Here is a 23,786-nt window from a genome sequence, read left to right as displayed (position 1 = left end):
GCCGGTTGGGCTGCCCCTGATCGGTCTCCTTCCTTACACTTCCTATGTTGATCGTCTCCTTCCCCTTGTGGCTTCAGTTTAAAGCTCTCCTGATGAATCTCCCCAGGTTCCTGCCAAACACATTCTTCCCCAGCTTCGATAAGTGCAGTCCATCAGGTGCTAGTAGGCCTTCCTCAAGAAAGCCTATCCCAGAAACCAAATCTCTCCTGCCAGCACCAATTACGCAGCCACTGATTCACCTCCATTATCTTCCTCTCCCGACGCATTTCTCTTCCCCTGACAGGCCTGTGACTCCACACAGTTATGCACATTGTAGATCTTGCCTATTCCAACATTCCCAATAATGCCAGTACAATATGAAATGCCTTGGCAGGGAGAGGGTATAGAGCAGGGATGGCCCAACTGGGGCTCTCCAGATGTCCACAGACTACAATACCCATAGGAACTGTGAGACACACACTTTTGGAGAGCCCCAGTTTGGCCACCACTGAGATAGAGGTTCTCAGCTGAACTTGTCCAGGTTCGGTGGAAGACCTCAGTGAAGACTGAATTATATTTCCTGGGTGGAATCAATTAAAAGCCAGATGACGAGTCAATGTGAAAAAAAAGTTTCACAGGTTAATAATAATCAGTTACTTAAATGTTCATCATTCGCTCTTCCTGGCTGGGGGGCTTGGAGAGTGTGGACGTCTGCTCTCGAGCCTTAATCATTTACTATGACACACATTAGAACGAAGTGTGTAAAGGCGTAGTAACAAATAAATCATCATCTTTTTTTGTAATTTTGTTAATCAGTCTTGTCCTACTGAGCAAGTGTGTGTTTTTTCTTCATCATCCATATCAAGCTGTGAGCCTTCGGGGCAAGATTAATAGGAAATCAGTTTGGGAACATTAAGATGATGACATTTTAAGAGCGAACTGGCAGGGATTATGAATCTGCAGATAAGTGTTCGATGCTGAGGAGAAGATGGGGAGGCTGTTCCAGCCCAGCTTTATGGCATCGTTTTGGGAGCGATTCAAGGTAGCAGAGCCAGAGAGATTGGAAATTAAAGGGGGAAAGGGGGAACACAAGTGAGCGCGGTTTTGCTGAGTAATGCTGAAGCCCCCCCCACTTCAGCATTCCACTCTGAAGGTAGCAATGCCACTGTTCACAGGAAAGCCTTTTGCTTTCTAGTCACAAGATCCGGTTTTCAGAAGCATCTTGACTTTGAACAGGGAGAATGGCTATGACCCATCCACAGCCTCGCTGTGGCTCAGCAGCAGAGTCTCTGCTTGGCACGCAGAAGGTCCCAGGTTCAATCCCCATCATCTCCAGTTGAAAGATCAGGAAAGACCTCTGCCTGAGGCCCTGGAGAGCCATGGAGAGGGACCGTGGCTCAGGGGCAGAGCATCAATCCTCAGCATCTCCAGCTAAAAGGACCAGACAGAAGGTAATGTGAAGGACCTCAGCCTGGGGCCCCAGGAAACCACTTCCAGTCTGAATAGGCAGCACTGACCTTAATGGACCTGTGGTGGGATACAGTATATTAGAATCACAGAATCATAGAGTTGGAAGGGGCCACACAGGCCATCTAGTCCAACCCCCTGCTCAACGCAGGATCAGCCCAAAGCATCCTAATGCAAATTCAGGTGCACATTCCAGTTTTTCTGTATTTTTAAAAAACTATCAACTAGTGCCCATCTACACATCTTGTGACAACAAACTCCACAGGCTTGCCAACCTCCAGGGGTGCCTGGAGGTCTTTCCACATGACAACAGACCTCCAAGCTGAAGAGATAGATCAGTCCCCTGGAGAAGATAGCTGAGGTCCCAAACCTCCCCAGGCCCCACCCCCAAATCTCCAGGCATTTCCCAACCCAGAGCTGGGAACCCTAGAACTCCACGGGCGAGTTAAATGCTGCCTGACCATTTAACTCTTGTCAGAGCCAGTGTGGTGCAGTGATTAAGGGCAAGGGCCTGTCATCTGGAGAACCTGGTTGGATTCTCCGTTGTTTCTCCCCATGCAGCCAGCTGAGTGACCTTGGGTGGGTCACAGTTCCCTCGGGACTCTTTCAGCCTGACCTCCCTCACAGGGTGTCTCTTTTGGGGAGAGGAAGGGAAGGTGATTGTCAGCCACTTTGGGGAGTAAAAAGCAGGGTACAAAAATACCCATCCACGGCCTCCGAGGCTGCTTTGAAGTCATGGCTGTTTTTAAATACCACTTTTTTGGGGGGTGGGGGTGGGGGGGTGGGGAGGCTTAATGGCATATAGCTTTACTCTGAGAGAAGCAGCAACATTTCTCTCTGTGCTCTCTACAACATTCCTCATTTTATAAAGCATTCATCATGACCCCCTTTAATCTTTCCCTCTAAACTTTTTTTTTAAAAAATGAACACAATTACTAAATGGATGCAATTATTAAAAAGTGGAAACTGAAGAGCTGTTTGTGTTTTGGCCATGGGAGACTCAAAGAAATCCTGTGAGTTATGGCGCCTTCAGTCCGTTCTAAATTACTTTACCTCCCAAATGGTTTTTCCTGTCCAGGCCCAAACACCCTCCACCCAATAACATTTTGCGTCAATGCGGGCGGGGGGGGGGTCTACCACATCTGGAAACAGAAACCGACAAACATTTTTGGATGCCCAGCAGACGAGGGTGAAGCCCTTTGTCCACTTTGGCCTTATTTATGAAGAAGCATTTCCCACGCTTCTGGTAACTTGGGTGAGGCATTATTGATTTCTTTTCTGAAGTGATTCATGATTCATGTAAAACGTATACCCACAGTTGAGAGAGAGAATGACAGAGAGGGGCCGACCACAATGCTGCATTTTGGGGACTCAGGAGAGCCGGTGGGAGTTCTGCCATTTGAGCAGAATGCAGGGCAGTAGGCTGATGCTTTGGCATTGCTACCCAGAAGGCAAAGAGCTTGAACAAAGGACACAGAAGAGATGCACATGTTTACAGGCTGAGATGAAACACCATTGGTCCCTTGTGTCAAGTGATACGCTAATCAGCCAATAGGATTCAGAGTCGGCATTTCCAGACATATGTTGCAGTACCTCCTCCTGGCCAGGAGCAGCACTGGTGGCACCCAGAAGCAGCACATGCAGCCTCAGGAGATCCCTCTTGTGGCAAACTGATAGTAGTGCAGGAAGACAAAGTTTGGCTGTCAGGGGTCTGGTCGGAGGATCCCCGGCCTCTACCGATCAACGTTAAGCCCAAACAAAAGGAAGAGTGAACAAATGAGGCAAAACATTTTTAAAAAGCAAACATAACGGCTTAGCTCATGGTCCCTACACCGTGATGCATGTAGGTACCTGGCTAGGCTGAGCACCGGGCAGTGGCCAAGGGGTCAGAAGACCACAGGCAGGGCTTGCAATGCAGAGTGAGGTGGTACCAGAGCATCCCACTGGAAAAGCGGTGGGCTTAGGAAGAGTCAGGTTTGCAGGCAGGTGAATCAGGGAAGCACACTGACCCCTGTGGGCCATCCAATGTGCCTGAGGCAAGGAGCAGCAGTGCAGCCTCGAAGCTCCCTTGAGGAATGGAAAGGCAGTCCTGGTGGTGAAAGCCCTACTCGAAAACCAGTGGAATTCACCCCTAGCGGAGGCTGTGGTGCCAACAGGCCTGGGTGGCTTTAAGAGGAGGACAGGGAGCTTCCTCAGGGCTTTGGGCCACAGCGAACGAGGGAAGCCGCCCTCAAAAGGGCAGTGCTAGGAGGTCACATCAGGGAAGGTCTTGGCTTCAGAGCTTCCTTTGAGTAGAACAGCATGCTGGACGAGAGAGACAGCGGGTCGAATGCAGCAGGGCACTTCTGACCTTCTTTTGCACCGTCAAATTTGGTGCTCTCGGGCACAGTCTGAGGACAGTGATTGGATTTTGCAGTGTTATGTCTCAGGAGGACCCCAGGTTTTCCTTCTCCTTTCTGAAATTAATGTCTTTGAGGGCCATTTTCCCTTCTGGTGTGCTGGATTTTGTCTATTAAATAGGTGCAATTTTAAACCTCCTTTTTTTCTTTGCCTAGTGCATATAAATAGCACATAATGTAAAAATGGCATAAAAGAAGAAAATGAAACCAGGCATGCCAGCCATGAAAGTGGGCGGCATGAAAATCCCATAGTGACAAATGACAACTCCTGCAAAGAAACCAGAACTTCAGTGTCCCAAACCCAGAGGCAGCGGCTTCAGGCTCTTTTACGCAAGAGTTGGCCTATAGGTAATGGAGGGTCAGAGAAGAAGAAGAAGAAGATTCCAGAGTGCATCACCTTTGTTTCCACTGCTTTCTGCCCAATGAAAAGGGGGGCCAAAAATGGGCTGGAGCCAACCTGGTTACCTCCCCCCATTAGCAAAAATATCACAAGATTTTTTTCCTATTTTTCTTTTTAAACCCAAGGGGGCTGGAAAAGAAGATTTGGTTCTTATATGCCGCTTTTCTCTTGAAGGATTGAAACGCTCCTGGATTCCACTACAAAGGCAAGTATGCGTAACGCCGAGATTGCACTTTTTAAAATAGCGTTTCCGCTTTCAGGAACCAATTGGCAACATTGGTCCTTGTACGGAATGGGCCCCAATATTACTGAAGAAGAGTTGGTTCTTATATGCTGCTTTTCTCTACCCGAAGGAGGCTCAAAGCGGCTTACAGTCACCTTCCCCTTCCTCTCCCCACAACAGACACCCTGTGGGGTGGGTGAGGCTGAGAGAGCCCTGATATCACTGCCCGGTCAGAACAGCTTTATCAGTGCTGTCGCGAGCCCAAGGCCACCCAGCTGGCTGCATGTGGGGGAGCACAGAATTGAACCCGGCTTGCCAGATTAGAAGTCTGTACTCCTAACCAGGACACCTACCTATTGCCCCCGATTCAAATGAAAGGGCATTTCCTGAAAGTCATTCTCGGCACCCCTAGGATGCAGCGAGGGGGGCAGCTGTGGTCCCCTCGAATGCAGCTTTTGTGGACTCCCAGGCTGCCTTCCACTTCTTTGCTGTGATAGAATGCACTTGTGTGATCCAGATGGGCAAATTAAAACAGCCCCTTCCCCTCCTCCTTTTTTCATTTCCTTTTGAAGAATCATTTGTTCTGAAGGATACCTGGTGAATACTGAAAATAGGTGGGGGAGAGATTTCTCTCCAGCCAACTGCACAGCTGCTGGGGGAATTTAAAGCATCTTCCAGAGGAAATTGTATTTAACCCAGGCTGGGGAGGGAGGGAGAAAAGAAAAGACCCAACGAGCCAGAGGGACGGTTGAGAGAATTGGAAGATGGCACCGCCTCCCAGGCACATCTGCCAGCCCCTTCTGATGTGTTTGATCTTCACCCAGTGCACGAATGGTGGGGGAACTGCAGTTCTAGGGGTACAGAAAGGAGATTGCTGGCTAATGTCCACCCAGCCACTAAAGCCAAGGTTCAGCTGCTGGAATCAAAACTCAAACTGGAGGCAAGATTGGGAGTGGGCAAACTGCTGAGTTCTGTGCCGGTCATAGTGGGCTCCAATACGTGGGAAGATGTCCAGGAGAGGGCCTGTGGCTGCCACTGAATGTGTAGAAACAAACCCTTCCCACACTCCTTCCTTCTCCCTTTCAAGTGCCCTATCAGCCCCCCCAACTCAGCCCCGCCCCCCAATAGGAGTACGGGAGACCCACAGAAAGTTACAGCCATTTTGTTCAGTGCTTGATACTGTTTTGTTACTGTTTTTAATGTGTATGTTAATTTAAATTTAACTCATTTAAAAATGGATTTCACGTTATATGACTGCATTTTCTATGGTGTGCATAGGGGTGGCATAACAATCAAATAAATCATAGAATAAATAAGAATTATGTTCGATCGTAAGGTCCTTGTGGGAAGGGACCTTCGTTTATCAATTGGGAACCTCTGAAAAGGAACCAAGGCATGGTGGGCACGTTGCCTAGTAACCACCCCTCCAACGGGTCACATCCCAGGGGGGCAACCACGGCACAGGATCTAGGGTGAGGCTGGGCACGTTGGACCCAGGAAGGTTCTCCGCAGCTGGAGTTGCTGAAGAGACAAGAGTCAGGCGCGGCTCTGATGATTCTGTTTCCGTGAAGACCAAAGCAAGCTGGGCCAGGGATTCCCTGAGGGAGGGATGTGCCCTACTGCTCAGGGAGCACCGAGACATGTTGCTAAGGGGTCTTCGCAAGACCTCCTTTCACACTAGTGTGTCATTAAGAACAACTGAGAAACAGCATGTGGATGGGAGAGAACAGCCTGGTAACTGGCCAACCCAGGGACCTTATTTGAGTGGAATGGTGGCTTAGAAATCGCCCAAAATGAAGGAATAATGGCATGCACCCCAACTGTCCAATCCTAAACAGAATTGGAGGCGAAGGAGAAGGAGGATTTTATACCCCATTTTTCACCACTCTGAGTTCTAAAGCAGCTTACAAACATTTTCCCCTCCCTTTCCCCACTCCAGACACCTGTGAGGTACGTAGGGCTGTGAGGTCTGAGAGAACAGCTCAAGGAAAACTATGACTGGCCCAAGGTCACCCAGCTGGCTGCACGTGGTGGAGTGGGGAAACAACTTGGTTCTCCAGACGAGAGTCTGCCACTCTCTAACCACTACTCCACACTACACTGAATCAAGGTGTTTAGAAGGGCGTAATGCTGCTGAGGGCTGCACCGTTAGGATTCTTCAGCAATGCCTTCATGTCACATCCCCCCCCCCCCAAAGAATATGCCGATGGGGTCTGTCCCCATTTTACTCTCATAACTATCCTGTGAGGCTGTTTAGACCAGCTGAACGGTTTGCCAATGGGATGAACGAAGTTAAACCTTCAAGGGCATGGCATCACACTAGAGCAGCGATTCCCAACCAGGGGCCTGTGGACCCCCAGGGATCCATGGAGCTCTGGAGGGGACCTGTGGCCTTTCCTCTCCTGCCTTACTGGACTCAGCCACAAGCAAGGGAACTGGCCAATCCCCGTCCCGCCTCCCCAGCGGTGCAGTCTACGCACCTATTCCTGCCTTAAACCGCCTCCTGTCTCTCCCCCCCCCCCCACCCGCATTCCTTTTTGAGCCTGCCCGTTAGCACCAGCGATGATGTCACTTCTGGAGGCGTGGCCAACTTGAAACCTGAAAAATTAATTCAGGGGCTCCTCCATAGTCAAAAGGTTACATAAGCCTGCACTAGAGGGAGTGTAAATTCCGGGTGTTTCCACAATACACACAACAAGTTTCGGGTTTTTCTTCTTTTCTATAGAGGCAGCAAAACATGCTGAATCGAGGCAGGCCATTCAGGATCAAGGATGACGTTTTTATTTGCATTGGATGGGCTGTCTGACTTTAAAGAATTATTTAAATGGGGAAAAACACAAAAAACAAAAGGGCACCGAGTGTAAGAGAAGAAACCAAAAGGCCGTTGGTTAGAAAATTAAAAGTTGTTTGCCATGGCTAGATGGCTTAATCAGTCGATCAATATTGTGCTCAGGCCACCCAGGGAAGGAGCTGCAAGTCTCTATGAAAAATGCATGAGGAGAGAAGGGAAACCCAGGAGCAGAAAATTAAAAAGCCAGCCTGTTACATCTGTCCAATATCAGTAGCAAAATTAAACTGGCTTGGGGTGGGAGCACATGTGCACTCATGCTCCAAGCAGGCAGGAGTTGCAACATGCACCGCACACTGGGTCCGGGTTTCCCAAAGCACCTCAAGTTAATCAAGAGCCACCTTCATGTGTTTAAGCAAATCTGGGCCTCTGCTGGGTTTCCTGTGTCAAGGCTGCCCCCCCCCCCCCCCGGTGGGGTTTCTTGCCAGACTGTGCCTGGAATAATGCGTTGCTGTCCTTTGGAAGCAGAGCATCGGATGAAGCTGCCCTCTGGCCTCTGCCATTTGGGTGGCATCACTGTCTGGCTTTATCACCTCTGCACTGAAATGCACTCCTATGCACACTGCCGCAAGGTCATCAGATTAGGAAGTAAAACTCAGGATTGCGTGGAATGACACACACACACGCTATAGATAAACTCCTTCCAGAGTCCCCACCATCTTTGGAATTCTGATGCAAGATGGCAGAAGCAACTACAAAAAAGCTGCCACGGGGGGTGGAGCCAGCCGCAAAATGGCAGCCACAAGCTGTACGCCCCCCAGAGATGGCTGGGCCGAAAGAAAGAAAGAAAGAAAGAAAGAAAGAAAGAAAGAAAGAAAGAAAAAAAGAAAGAAAGAAAGTAAGTAAGTAAGTAAGTAAGTAAGTAAGTAAGTAAGTAAGTAAGAACCACAGGCTGTCAAGGAGTGAGATGACTGTGATAGTAACTCTGGTCTCTGCACAGCTTACCTTGTCACTCTGTGAAGATCTTTGTGTGGTGGAAGCAGCGACTGCAGAAGCAGGCTTCTAAAAACCTGAACAGCATGAAAGATCTACAACCCTGCTGGTCAATAGCCCCACCTCCTTTCGGAAAACATCCAGCGGGCGCCAGGCAGGGAGTGGGCTGGCACCCACAGCCACCACTTTGGGAATCATTGTTGAAATTATGTGACAAAACTGAAAATTATGCTGATCTGCAATTCTCTTATTTCGTCTACGTTCACCATTTTCAATATTTGGATCAATACATTTTGCCTAGTGATGGGGGTCAGGAAAGGACCTCCACAAGGTGTCCCCAACGGATGAAATAAGAGCAAGGAACCTCACTGGCTTCTGAAGGTTTGGCATTGCCTGTTGTGCACCTCTGAACTCTAGCAAAATGGAACAGGACCTCTGGTTCGCCCTCACTTGGAGTCCTGTTTTCAGTTTTGGGCACCCCAGTTGAAGGATGTCATTTACTTGGATTTTAGTAAAGCTTTTGACAAGGTTCCTCATGACGTCCTGATGGATAAATTGAAGGACTGCAATCTGGATTTTCAGATAGTTAGGTGGATAGGGAATTGGTTAGAGAACCGCACTCAAAGAGTTGTTGTCAATGGTGTTTCATCAGACAGGAGGGAGGTGAGTAGCGGGGTACCTCAGGGCTCGGGGCTCGGCCCGGTACTTTTTAACATATTTATTAATGATCTAGATGAGGGGGTGGAGGGACTACTCATCAAGTTTGCAGATGACACCAAATTGGGAGGACTGGCAAATACTCCGGAAGATAGAGACAGAGTTCAATGAGATCTGAACACAATGGAAAAATGGGCAAATGAGAACAAGATGCAATTTAATAAAGATAAGTGTAAAGTTCTGCATCTGGGTCAGAAAAATGAAAAGCATGCCTACTGGATGGGGGATACGCTTCTAGGTAACACTGTGTGTGAGCGAGACCTTGGCCCATTATGCACGGCCACCGAAACGGCGATTTCGGGTCACATGGAAAACGCGGAGGGGGAAGACGCGACGCATACCGGTTATGTACGGGGCGGGGCGCGATGGTGGCAAAACCCAGAGTAACCGATTATGCACGCAGCGATCCGGGCGCCGCTTCTGGTTGCGCCCCGGTCACCCGGAAGCTGCGCTTTCTTCCGCGTTTCACTGACGCGGCTTTTTCGGCGGCATGCACCGAAGCTGCGGCCGGTTGCAGCCGGCTCCGTGCGTTATCGGTGATTTTAGTCGCCGCCATTCCACCCCGAATGTGCGCTAAAACCCCCGTGCATAATGGGTCATTGAGGTACTTGTGGATTGTAAACTAAACATGAGCAGGCAGTGTGATGCAGCGGTAAAAAAGGCAAATACCATTTTGGGCTGTATCAACAGGGGCATCACATCAAAATCACAAGATGTCATAGTCCCATTGTATACGGCGCTGGTCAGACCACACCTGGAGTACTGTGTGCAGTTCTGGAGGCCTCACTTCGACCCATTATGCACAGGGGAAATAACGCACATTCGGGGTGGAATAGCGGCGACTAAAATCACCAATAACGCACGGAGCCGGCTGCAACCGGCCGCAGCTTCGGTGCATGCCGCCGAAAAAGCCGCGTCATTGAAACGCGGAAGAAAGCGCAGCTTCCGGGTGACCAGGGTGCAACCAGAAGCGGCGCCCGGATCGCTGCGTGCATAATCAGTTACTCTGGGTTTTGCCGCCGTTGCGCCCCGCCCCGTACATAACTGGTATGCGTCGCGTCTTCCCCCTCTGCGTTTTCCATGTGACCTGAAATTGCTGTTTCGGTGGCTGTGCATAATGGGCCTTCAAGAAGGACGTAGATAAAATTGAAAGGGTACAGAGGAGAGCGACGAGGATGATCTGGGGCCAAGGGACCAAGCCCTATGAAGATAGGTTGAGGGACTTGAGAATGTTCAGCCTGGAGAAAAGGAGGTTGAGAGGGGACATGATAGCCGTCTTTAAGTATTTGAAAGGTTGTCATTTGGAGGAGGGCAGGATGTTGTTCCCATTGGCTGCAGAGGAGAGGACGCGCAGTAATGGGTTTAAACTACAAGTACAACGATATAGGCTAGATATCAGGGGGGAAATTTTCACAATCAAAGTAGTTCAGCAGTGGAATAGGCTGCCTAAGGAGGTGGTGAGCTCCCCCTCACTGGCAGTCTTCAAGCGAAGGTTGGATACACACTTTTCTTGGATGCTTTAGGATGCTTAGGGCTGATCCTGCGTAGAGCAGGGGGTTGGACTAGATGGCCTGTATGGCCCCCTCCAACTCTATGATTCTATGATTCTAAGAGAGATGTTGACAAACTGGAATGTGTCCAGAGGAGGGCAACAAAGATGGTGAGGGGTTTGGAGACCAAGACATATGAAGAAAGGTTGGGGGAGCTTGGTCTGTTTAGCCTAGACAGGAGACGACTGAGAGGGGATCTGATAACCATCTTCAAGTATTTAAAATGTTATAATGTTATTGTTATCACCTGTTACCATATGTTATTTTTATTTTTTTCCTCTACCCTGTAAACCGCCCTGAGCCTTCGGGAAGGGTGATATGTAAATATAACAAACAAACAAAAGGGTGCCATGTGGAGGATGGAGCAGAATTGTTCTCTCTTGCCCCAGAGGGACAGACCAGAACCAATGGGATGAAATTAATGCAAAAGAAATTCCATCTCAATCTCCAGAAGAAGTTCCTGACAGTTAGAGCAGTTTCTCAGTGGAACAGGTTTCCTCGGGAGGTGGTGGGTTCTCCATCTTTGGAAATTTTTAAACAGAGGCTGGAGAGCCATCTGATGGAGAGGCTGGTTCTGTGAAAGTTCAAGGGGGTGACAGGTTACAGTAGATGAGCGATAGGGTTGTGAATGTCCTGAATAATGCAAGGGGTTGGACCCATGAGGTCCCCTCCAACTCTATGATTCTATGATTCCATGATTCTATATGGAGGAAAATTTCTCCCCAGTTCCTGTCTCCACTCCATATGGTAAATGTCTATCACGGCTGTCCTTCATAGTCTTTTTTTTTTGGACTCATCAACCATTCCTGATTCCTAAAACACTCATAGCCCTTACTCATCTTGGTTGCCCTCTGTTGTACTTCTTCCAGCTCTGCAAACTTTTTGGAGATATGTGCCAACCAGAGAGGCACACAATGTTCAACTATAGAGCCCCAGAGCTCTCTACGGGGCATTATAAAATCGTCTGTTTTCATTTTCCAATCCGTTTCCAGCACAGAAGTTGCCTTTTTTCATTGCTGCCACATGCTGAGTTGACCTTTGCACTGAGCTCCCCCCCCACGACCCCCGAGGTCTTTTCCTTTCTTAGTTTCAGCAAGCTCAGCACCCACCAGCATATACTTAAAGTTGGGGTTTTTGTTTGTTTGTCCCAGTGTGTCTGCATTTCATTGGCCATTTTCTTGCCCATTCACCAAATTTAGAAAGTTCCTCCTGGAGCCTTGGTTTTCTGTATCACCTGTCCAAACAAAATGTATAGGAATTGTTCAAATCAGTACTGGATCTTTTTATTTCTTCATTTTATAATAATTCAAAACTTTGTAAATCATCCAAAATCATAAATCACAACCATTTATATGGTTATTTAGAGCATTTATATCTGTCATTAAAACAGACCTTGGTGGAACCCTCACTGTGTTAATCCTGTTAATAAAATGTGTAGTATCCCTAAGTAAACTGTTATTATTAGTTAGTAGTAATGCCTTTAAATGAAAGTCCAAAAATTTGGCTCCTGGTTCCAAAGCTGAGCCACACTGTGCCAAAATAGGCCTCCCTGGTACTGGGGCAACCTTCTTATAGATTTTGGATAGAATATAAACATGTGGCACTTTGTAAACAGATTTCAAAAGGAATTCTGAATGTAATCCAAACACAAACCTTCCTGGACAACTATTTTAATGAGTCTAGATGTAGAAGTAACTCTTTGCCAATCAATTATTTTATAATGTTCTTCATTTGACAATTGTCTCATTACCTCCCATGATATTCACACTTATCCATGACAACAATGCCTCCACCCTTATCAGCTTGTCTAATAATAATATTCTGATAATTTTGTAGTGTTTTCAGGGCTTGAAATTCTGCCCTGGTTAGATTGTTTTTGTAATGTTTGTGTTGTAACTCTAAATTCTTAATTTCTCTTAGTACTATTTTCTCAAAGGTGTAGATCTCATGAGATCCCTGGGTGGAGATAAATTTGATAGCATGGAAAAGGGGTAGAAATATTAAAGAATTATTGAGATCAAGGAGGCAACGCAGTGACAATTTACCCAAGGGGAATCATAAATGTGGTAACTGCACCATGTGCAAATATATGTGGGAGATTGAATTCTATAAACATTCCAATGATTTTTGTATAAATATAAGAGATTTTATCACGTGTCAAACTAAGAATGTAATTTGCATGATAAGATGTCAATGCAATTTGAGTGACATAGGCATGATCACTAGACCACTTAAAACCAGGATCATGGAACGTAGATGTAAAATAAGAAATAACATCAGGGATTCTCCCTGCTAAACATTGGATGGAAGCAGGACACAACACAGAAGGTTTTAAGTTCTTTGGACTAGAAACAAGGAAGAGAGATGCTTTTATGGGGAGCAACATACAACAAAGTTTATTACAGCGTGAATGCTTCTGTATCTTTAACTGGGATACACTGGAGCCAAACAGCTTGAATTTGGAATGGGGCTAGGCACGTCTCCTGTGACTAATGAGCTACACTTCTTGCATTAGACAGCTGTGACTTTAGTGGTCACTGATAGTGGTTAGGTCAAGTTAATTAAGACTTAGAAGCATGATGAGTGGAGAGCCCAGGGGATAATTAATAGGGAGCAGCGAAAACATTAAGAAAATACGTAGGTACGTTTTGATTCTTAAATGCTGTAATTAGGTGGTAATTGGAGGCGATTTTGGTTATATTATTTATTATATCATTATTATTTTAATAGGATCACAATCACTGAGGAAGTTTGGGAAAACGGGATATTATTTACCTAGGAACCCATTTTGGTTGTGATTTATGATTTTGGATGATTTACAAAGTTTTGAATTATTATAAAATGAAGAAATAAAAAGATCCATTAATGATTTGAAATAGCCTGGACAATTCCTGTACATTTTGTTCGGACTGGAGTTACCAAAAGGAATTGACGATTCATTTGTAGTTTCTATATCGCCTGCCAACTCAGTGGTGAGGAATATGGTCACCAATTTAGAACTGTTTGTGAGCAAATTAAGTCCCAGTCCCAACAGCAAAAAGAAGAGCTGGTTCTTATATGCCACTTTTCTCTTCCCGAAGGAGTCTCAAAGCGGCTTCCAATCTCCTTCCCTTTCCTCTCCCCACAACAGACACCCTGTGAGGGAGGTGAGTCTGAGAGAGCCCTGAGATTACTGAAGAAGAGTTGGTTCTTATATGCCGCTTTTCCCTACACGAAGGAGGCTCAAAGCAGCTTACCCTTTCCTCTCCCCACAACAGATACCCTGTGAGGTAGATGAGGCTGAGAGAGCCCTGAGATCACTGAAGAAGAGTTGGTTCTTGTATGCCACTTTTCTCTACCCGAAAGAGTCTCCAAGCGGCTTCCAGTCGCCTTCCCTTTCCTCTCCCCACAACAGATACCCTGTGAGGGAGGAGAGGCTGAGAGAGCCCTGAGATTACTGCTCCGTCAGAACAGCTCTATCAGTGCTGTGGCGAGCCCAAGATCAGCTGGTTGCATGTGGCGGAGCGGGGAATCAAACTCGGCTCACCAGATTAGAAGTCGGGACTCCTAATCAAGCTGTCTCTCTCACCAATCTGGCTCTGTTTGATGACACAAAGGAGTCTCAAAGTGGCTTCCAATTGCTTTCCCTTTCCTCTCCTCACAAAAGACACCCTGGGATGCAGGTGAGAGAACTGAGACTGGCCCAAGTTCAATCAGCAGGCTTCATGTCACTCAAAGTGGTTTACAAACACCTTTTCCTTCATGTCACTCAAAGTGGCTTACAAACACCTTTTCCCCACATCAGATACCTTGTGAGGTGGGTGAGGCTGAGAGAGCTCTGGGAGAACTGGAACTGGCCCAAGATCACCATCAGGCCACATATAGAGGAGTGGGGAATCCAACTGGGTTCTCCAGATGGGAGGCTGAGGCTTCCACTCTTAACCATTCCAAGGCAATATGTTTGTAATAATGTATACAATGAATTTCACTTCAATTTCTTTTACCATCCTTTTATATACCAGAAGGAACAACCTGGTTACAAACATATTGCCTTGGAAAGGTTCCCTGTTTTCTTTTGTTGATTTTTCATTGTGAACCTTTCTTTTTTTGTATTGTAATTCCACTCTTAACCATGACAACGCACTGACTCTCAGCGAGCCCTGTGAGGAGACAGCTGGGTTAGCAGCATACTTTTTGGTCCATGCTTCTCCCCACCCGTCATAGAGACTAAATCTACCAGTGGCTACGAGCCACAGTGGCTGAGGGGAACCTCCGCACCTGGAGGCACTAAGCCAGGGAAATTAACTTGGGGGACTCATGGGAAGGGGCGGCGGCCACAAGCACAGACAGCTTCCAGAGGGGACTGGATAAACTTCTGGAGCAGAAGTCGACCAGTGGCCCTTAGCCACAAGGGGCAGAGGGAACACTCTGACTGGGACATGGAAGGCCTGTCATCTTGGAGCTTCAGGACTTCTGGTCCCCCTGGTGGCCCTTGGGCTTTGGCCACCGTGTCATACAGAGTGTTGGACTGGGTGGGTCATTGGCCTGATCCAAAGTGGCTTCTCTTCTGTTCTATGTCTGGGGAAGTGATGCTCGGTATTTTTGGTGATAGGGGGAGGGTAATACTGGAAAGTGTAGGGATGACAGGCTTGAAATAAAAACAACGCTTGAGGAAAGTTGAATTGTGTATTCAGGCCAGATCTCCCAGGACTCACATAGCCAAATCTGAACAGTGCAGCCAAGCAACAGTTCTTATCCACGAAATTCTCCTGCCTTTCCCAGGCCTCGTATCAGTCCCCTCAAACACAATACCAGGTGCCAAACTACGAGACAATCCAGACTATATAACAGGCTGCAATGCTGACCTTGTAGCTACTTCTACAAGCTTGACAGTGAAATTGAAAGGAGACAGTGCAGTGAGAAAAGAAGCATTCCAAGATCACAGAATCATAGAATCCTAGAGTTGGAAGGCACCTCCTGGGTCATCTAGTCTAACCCCCTGCACTATGCAGGACACTCACATCCCAATCGCTCATCTACTGTCACCTGCCACCCCCTTGAGCCTTCACAGAGTCAGCCTCTCCATCAGATGGCTATCCAGCCTCTGTTTAAAAATGTCCAAAGATGGAGAACCCACCACTTCCCGAGGAAGCCTGTTCCACTGAGGAACTGCTCTGACTGTCAGGAACTTCTTCCGGAGGTTGAGATGTAATTTCTTTTGAATTAATTTCATCTCATTGGTTCTGGTCTGTCCCTCTGGGGCAAGAGAGAACAATTCTGCTCCATCCTCCATATGGCACCCTTTTAAATATTTCAAGACGGTTATCAGATCCCCTCTCAGTCGTCTCCTCTCTAGGCTAAACAGACCAAGCTCCCCCAGCCTTTCTTCATATGTCTTGGTCTCCAAACCCCTCACCATCTTTGTTGCCCTCCTCTGGACACATTCCAGTTTGTCAACATCCCTCTTCAATTGGGGTGCCCAAAACTGAACACAGGACTCCAAGTGAGGCCGAACCAGAGCAGAGTAAAGCGGTCCCATCACCTCCCATGATCTGGACACGATACTCCATTTGATACAGCCCAAAATCCCATTTGCCTTTTTAGCCAATGAGTCACACTGCTGACTCACGTTCAATGTATGGTCTACTAAGACTCCTAGATCCTTTTCACACATGCTACTGCCAAGACGAATCTCCCCATCTTATATTGGTGTATTTGGTTTTTCCTACCTAAATGCAGAACTTTACATTTGTCCCTATTGAACTTCCTTTTATTCAGTTTAGCTCACTTCTCAAGCCTATCAAGATCATCCTGTATTCTGTTGCTGTCCTCAGTTGTGTTTGCTACCCCCCCCCAGTTTAGTATCATCTGCAAATGTAATAAGTATCCCCTCTAATCCCTCATCCAAATAGTTTATAAATATGTTGAACAACACAGGCCCCAGGACAGATCCTTGGGGAACTCCACTTGTCACTCCTTTCCAAGAAGATGCTGAACCATTAACAAGTACTCTCTGGGTACGATTTGTCAATCAGTTATTGATCCACCTGACAGAATTAGGATCCATATTGCATTTTACCAACTTGTGAACAAGAATATCATGTGGAACCTTATCAAAAGCTTTACTGAAATCCAGATAAACTATGTCCACGGCATTCCCCTGATCCAGCAAGGTAGTCACTTTCTCGAAAAAAGAGGTAAGGCTGGTCTGACATGACTTGATCATGTGAAACCCATGCTGAGTCTTCGAAATCACAGCTCTCAGTTCCAGCTGCTCAAGGACCGAGAGTTTGATTATTTCTTCCAAAATTTTGCCAGCTACAGATGTCAAGCTGACGGGTCAATAAATACCCGAATCCTCCTTTTCCCCTTTCTTGAAGATGGGGACAACATTTGTCCATCTCCAATCGTCTGGCACCTCACCTGTTCTCCAAGAAGTGTCAAAAAGAATGGACAGAGGTTCAGAGATTACATCTGCAAGTTCTTTTAGTACCCTTGGATGCAGTTCATCTGGCCCAGAAGACTTTGTTTCATTTAAAGAAACTAGGTGTTTGTGGACCGTTCCAACAGTGATCCTAGGCCACCATTCCCGTCCCCCGTGTTGTGTTACGTTTTTGCCACATTGATCACTATTTCCCTCACAAGAGAAGACCGAGGAGAAATAGGAGTTAAGCAGTTCAGCCCTCTCTTCATCATGTTATAATTTCACTTTCTTGTCCTCGCAGTGTTCCTATGGTGTCCCTATTCTTTTTCTTGCTTGAAATATAAGCCTTCTAATTATGTTTAGCATTTCTTGCTATCCTATGCTCATATTGAGCTTTAGCTTTTCTAACACTCCCCCTACAGTTATTGGTAATTTGTTTATACTCATACTTGGTAATAAGGCCTTCCTTCCATTTCCTAAATGATTTTTTTATTCCTCAAATCTTTTGACAACTGCTTATGGAGCCAACTTGGCTTCCTTAGGCTCCTTCCATCTTTTCTTCTCAAGGGAATTGTTTGTGATTGAGACTTCATGATTTCACTTTTACGAAACCCCCAGCCCTCTTGGACTCCCATCTCTTGAAGTCTTTCTGACCACGGGACTCTACGCAACATACCTTTAAGTCTGTGAAAGTCAGCTTTCCTGACTTTCTTGTCTGTCCCTTCTCAATAGAGTGAACCCTTTGATTTTTGTATTCCAATTGTGAGTATTATCCCACCAAGTTTCTGCGATTCTAGTTAGGTGGGAAAGAGGCAGCCCCCCCAGCCTGAGCTTTCTGCCCTGAGACAGAACGGCGAGGGACTGGCTTTCATATCAAGTCCTTTTCCTTCTGGCTTTCATATCAAGTCCTTTTCCTTCTGTCTAGCTCTTCCTCCTGATGCTGCCTTTTGGGGATGGAAAATGCCCCAAAGTGACATCCAATGTATGGCAGCCTCTTAGGTTTTCAAGGCAAGAGATGAAAGGATGCCTTTGCCTGGACTTGATGGGTGGTCTCCCGTCCAAGGGCTAACCCTGCTTAACTCCTGAGATTGGGCCAGCCTGGCCCATCCAGGTCAGCTCAGATCCTGCCTTGCAGATTCAATAGCATGCTGAAGGAATGTTCCAGTGGGACAGTGAGGGCGATACCTGTAGCCGTTGAAGCACTACATCGGAGGCAGGGCTACCCCAGAAGTACTCTTTCTCGGAGATGCCTTCTGAGATTCCAGGCTTAAACAGCACTGTGACTTTTTCCAGAACAAAAGGATGAGCACGCTTGCAACAGGAAAATGTACTGCTGCCAATTTTCAACTTCAAAGCACCACAATTTGGGAAAGAAAGACAGCAGGGTGGAAAGGAAAAAGCAGCACGCAGGGACACCCGGGAAGGCCAGAACTGAATGTTGATTTTTATTCATATTTTACAAAAATGAAATGCTGACAACAGCTGTACTGTACAGTCCTCTTGAAAAGCATCGGATGTTTCCGGTCAGTGAAGATGAGGCTTGATCCCAGCGGAGACACTTCTGCATTGGGAAGTCCCATGTTTCCAAAGGGGACAAAGGGCTTCAAGCACCCCACGGCCCTCTTCCATCATTCACCAAAGGCCTGGCTAAACTAAAACAGCCCTTTGGCCCCTTCTGGCGCAGCCCAGGGCTGCTTTTTGACAGAGGCTGGTAGATGGGCAATGCCAGCGCTGCCACTGAGCAGGGCAGGAAAGAAGCCCGGCCTCTGCCGCCTGACCCACCATCCGTCTCGACATCCGCCCCCGCTGCACACTCCCATCGGCCCCTGTGGGCGGCTGGCTACTGTCGACATGTGTCATGGAAGGCCTCCAGTGTCCGAAAGTCCCGCCAGGTGGGGGGCAGACCGTCCTGTAGGAACTTTCCGCAGCGCTGGCACGGAGCCTGGAACAGCTTTATGTAACTCCTTAACCAGGTCTGTAAGAGGAGGAGAAAAGGGGTGTGTGTGTGGGGGGGGGGAGAGAAACACAAGAAAACACACACAAAGGTGAGGAAACGAAATCGGAGCACTCCCAAAGTCACAGCTCTTGTCAGGCCAATGGTGCCCAGGCTGGGGGATGTCCCTTGGCTTGAGCCCAGAGGAACAGATGGGAGCAAGAGAAACGTGGCTGGAACCACAAGGTCAACCGAGAGCTGACAGCCCGTCCTCTCGTGGGAGACTTCCTTTTGCCCATGCTCTCCGGGCACGGCTGCACAAACAGACAGCCGTGCAGCAGCAAGTGGGATTGGCAGCTCAAGTGTTATCACGGACCACGGCTGTGCAGCTGAACTGAACCGGAATTCAACTTGAGCACCTTCTAAGACAGCTGTGTCCATGCGAGAGACTGGAGCCTGCTCCTTGTGCCTTAGTTCAAGAGCCAGCATGCAGAGAAGGGGAACCAGCTGGGCCATTGCATCTGGGAGGGTGTGGCCACCTTATAGCAAAACACACCATGTTGAGTTCCAGGTCAGAAAAAACCAACAAGAGGTGGTTTTTATACCTGAAGGGGTCCCAAAGCTGACTGCAAACTCCTTTCCCTTCCTCTCCCCACAACAGACAACTGCTCTGTGAGAACAGCCCTAAAAGGACGGTGACTGGACCAAGGGCAACCAGCAGGCTGCATATGGAGGAGGAGGAGTGGGGAATCAAACCCGCGTCTCCAGATGAGTCCACCACACAGCTTGAAGACTGGCAGAGAGTGCTCTATCTAAGATACTTGTATCAAAGCCCATTTTAAAACTGGGCTTTGAAAGGCTTCCCTTTGGGCAGCAAAGTCCTGTCATAGGCTGTGTGAGCTGGGGAGGGGGCTTTGCAAGGCTAGGGGGAGGGAATGCTCCCCTCCCCCAGTCCTCTCCCCCTTGGCTCCCGAAGCCCCCTGGGAGCCAAAGGGAAGGGAAAGCTCCCCTCCCCCGCCCCACAGCAGCCTTCATGGGGTAATGGGCGAAGGAAGCCCCTCCCCCAGGACAGAGGTCCCTGGGAGCCGTCAATGCATCCTCTTTGCAGGCCAGGAAGCTTCTGGCAGTGAGGCTGGGCATGCGGCTGAAGGAGGCGGGTGCTCCATGGGCTGGCCCAATCCCGACAAGCCCCGCAAAGCTCCTGTCTGGGTCAGCTGCCGGACAGCACCTGGACAGCACCCGGACAGGACTTCCCAGGTGGGCATTTCGAAAATATATAGAGGACCTATGGTAAGGATAAGCAGGATCTCTGAAGAAAATCTATTGTGAAACGGGCTTAAACCTAGATGCTCATTAGCTCACTGCTTATCACAGAAAGCAGAAACTGCTATTTTGCACCGTTTAAAATGGAAGCTATTCTGCAATATTACAAGGCCAGGACCTTCCTATGCCCATGTGCTTATGTCACTGGGGCCTCTGTGATCCTGTTGCCTGTAGGAAAAACAGCCATATTTGTCACTGTGGATGTCTGATCCCGGCACAGGGTTCCCTAAACCCTTTCAGCTGCGGCGTCCTGCAAATGTGGGAGGACCCCAAAATATCGTGGTGCTTTAATTTAACAGGACCCAAATAGCAGGCATGCATTTGGAATTCTATTTTAATTCCTTATAAATTGCTTTTCCTGCCCAAGAAAGAAAAAAACAGGGCTATTATTATTATTGGAGACACAATGCTGTCCCGCCCCTCAACCCACCCCGATTGCATTCCGAAGAGGGTGCTTGTTTGGTTTTCCTTCACAAATCCACTTAATGTCAGGAAAGATGCTGGAGGAAGTGCTCAGGGCAAAAGCTACCGTCCGGCTCCCCCTTGATCCAAATTCTCGTGGGACGGCAAAAAATTCCACAGCGGGAAACCAGATCATGTGGCGAAAGAAAGGACAGCCGCCCAGGATTGGCGCCGAGTGCAAGAGAGGGCACACTGGCAGCCCCTCCCGCCCAGGATGTCGACAGCAGCCTGCCAGGCCAGGGGCGCCTTCGCACTCTCCCAGAGAGAGGTCTGTGGCCACCGCAGTGCAGTGGGGAGGAGCCGGATAACTGAGGAGTTTTTAAGCAGAGGCTAGACAGCCATCGGACAGAAATGCTGGTTCTGTGAACTTAAAAACAACAACAACAACAACAACAGGTGAAGACCCATCAGCAGGCGAGGGTGAGGGCAAAGTGATTTAAAGTTCATTTCAAAACGAATTCCCAGGTATAGTCCATTTTCAATATCTTCATCAGTGAATTCTCAATATATTGTAATAACTCAGTCTTCTCTAATAATGTTTTTATGACTGTTGGAAGTAACTTAGTCTCTTATATTGTCCTGGGTTTATAGTTCAATCCCCAACTGGTTGCAGAATATCCAAATTTGTAGGGGACTACTAATATTTGTTGTTGTTAGGTGCGAAGTCGTGTCCAACCCATCGTGACCTCATGGACAATGATCCTCCAGGCCTTCCTGTCCTCCACCATTCCCCGGAGTCTATTTAAGTTTGCACTGACTGCTTCAGTGACTCCATCCATCCACCTCATTCTCTGTCGTCCCCTTCTTCCTTTGCCCTCGATCGCTCCCAGCATTAGGCTCGTCTCCTAATATTAATATCGCTATATATCCACAGCTTTTACTAACTGCTTTAATCCAATCTCAGCTATTCTTATCGTTCAGTTACTTATGCATCTTGACTCTAATTAGCACTTCCTATATGTCATGGTTCGCAAAGTCTGTTTTGCCGTATCTGAAGCACACAAAAGTTTATGCCCAGAATTAAACTTTGCCGGTGTTGCTGAACTTGAACTTTTATAGTCCCCCTGCTCTTGAGTCTTGCTGTAAGCATCCCACAGGACCTTTAGACTGGTCCCTCTGGAGGTCTACTTTATCTTGCTCCCTAACTCAGTAACTAGCTACCAAACCACCATCGGGCATGACAGGCTCCTTATTTTTATGTGAACCAGAGCAGCAGCATTTCAGGCCTTGGACTCGGCTTGGGGACATGTGTCACTGTCGCAGTATTTTCTTTACTTATGGAAATCTCTATAGGAAAATGTTGTGTGAAGAGGCGCTGGAAGCCCAACGTGGTATGACAGGTGAATACGCGCTGGCTTAAATCCAACACGATCCAAGCCACAGGTGAGAAGAAGGATACTCCCTGCAGGTGTTTCTTCCCGGCCAAGCTCACTTCCAGCACTGAATGTAAGCAAAGGAAAAAAGCATCTGTCTAGGGGTGAAAGCCAGTAAGGAAGTCAGACTGCGGCTCAGGAAGTTTCCACCCCCCACCCCCCTGCTGCTTTCTGCTCTGAACAGCATCCCCTCCCTCCTACTGTATGCGATGGGGAAACGTCCCCGTCTAAACACACAGATGCCCCGGGACCCCAACAGAAAGGGTCACAGAGTAATTCTATTCTTGAGCTACATTTAAAGTCTGTTTTCTGCCCTCCGGCCTTTGGATGCAGCAGGCAGGGGAGGAAAAGGGGAAACGGAAAGCTAAGCAAGGTCTTTCAAGGCAAAGGTTTTGCCCCTTAAGTAGGTCGTTCGAATTGTCCTATGTAAGAAGCGACATTATATAACTCAATTCCCAGCTCAAGGAGATCTGCAACTTTTAAAAAAACTCCAAGACAAGCAGATTCTTGCCGTGAAGGATGCTCATGAATCTTGTCATCTGAAGTCCTATTGAATTATGTCGATAAGAGAAAATTGTTCTCTGAAGAAGAGGTCGGCCGTATTTATGGAAACCACCAAGCCTTCTATCTTCATCTGAGCGTTCTCTCAATCTTGGGCTGTCAATAACTTTCCCCTAAGTAGAACAGAACACTTTTCTGGGCCCAGGAACCAGAGCAAAGAGCTCCAGCAGCACAACTGTAATGTAGGCAACCCCCCCTCCCCCCCCCTTCTCACGACTTTTGACTTCATGGGACTTAGCTAAGATCACCCAATCCCCCTCCTCTGCAATCTGATGGCCAGTGTTTTTAAAAAATGGGGGGGAAAAGATTCACAAAGTCAAATTGTGTGCTTAAAAGGTTTTCTAGAAAAAAAAACGGAGGTTAAAAAAATAAGGAAGTCGCCTTTTGTCCTTGTTTGGATAATTAGGACTTCAGTACACCCTGTCAACCAGATTGCACACCTGACAGGCAGAATGCCCACAGTTATTGGCACCTGGGATTAACATCCTGGGCTTCGCTTTCTTAAAAGTGATTGGTGGTGCTTTAGCGAATCAACAGCACAAACCCATGGCTCGGGCAAAGGCCCTCCCCCCCTCCATCTCTGCACACTCGTTTTCAAGCAGGGGTCGCCTGGTGGCCTGGGTGTGTTCTTTGGGAGTGGAGGGCTCATTCTCCAGGACTGGGGCTGTCTCTGCTAAACCTATTCATAGCTGGCAGGTTCTGCAAGGCCAAGCAGAGCCCAGTCAAGTCAGATTTGCCTCCTCTGCAGGCCGCATGGCTAAGAAAGCCCAGGCGGTTCGTCCAGCAACACTTTTTGCTTTTGATATGTGTTAGGAGCCATTTCAAAGTTGGGAAGAATAAAACACAACCCACACTGGTCTCCTCAACTTTATCTGCCTGGAACTACCAATATCCCTTCACGCACTTTGAGCGGCTGGAGGTCTTTCAGAAGGGCCCCTATCCTGTGTGTCCTTTTGGCTCACGTTTTCAACCCCCCCCCCCCGAGAAGTCTTGCCTATCTCCCAGTTCCAATGGAATATTTTAATGACAAACAGTTAACGACTGTCTTTTCTGCTCCAGAATAGAATTGGGGCCAAACAGCACAAGAAACAAAATGACCGTTTCCCCTTGGCTGGGAGGACTGGAAGCCAACTTACCATAAAGGACCTGACCACCACGTCGGGCATCTGGGGCAGCTGGTAATGCAGCAGGGCAGTAGTGGCGTGGTCGGTCACC

The 23,786-nt window shown here is 47.8% G+C and overlaps 1 protein-coding gene across 5 annotated transcripts in view; it reads right to left on the bottom strand.

Annotated features, from left to right (window-relative positions):
- The window catches only part of MED27 (mediator complex subunit 27), a 397,023-nt gene that overhangs the window by 150,131 nt on the left and 223,106 nt on the right, over positions 1-23,786 (bottom strand). For 2 of the 5 annotated variants that reach the window (XM_077306395.1, XM_077306393.1), the window contains 2 exons: positions 23,708-23,785; positions 18,341-18,894 (listed from right to left, as the gene is read on the bottom strand). The exons of 2 other annotated variants lie outside the window; for them this stretch is intronic. In XM_077306395.1, the coding sequence (XP_077162510.1) occupies positions 18,760-18,894; positions 23,708-23,785 (213 nt within the window). In that variant the 3' untranslated portion in view covers positions 18,341-18,759. One more of the 5 variants, XM_077306396.1, reaches the window with a different exon arrangement.

The sequence above is a fragment of the Paroedura picta genome, chromosome 12, assembly GCF_049243985.1.
Source record: "Paroedura picta isolate Pp20150507F chromosome 12, Ppicta_v3.0, whole genome shotgun sequence".
Taxonomy (NCBI): domain Eukaryota; kingdom Metazoa; phylum Chordata; class Lepidosauria; order Squamata; family Gekkonidae; genus Paroedura; species Paroedura picta.
Note: the sequence above shows the minus strand (reverse complement) of the source record. Positions and strands in the feature narration are given on the sequence as shown.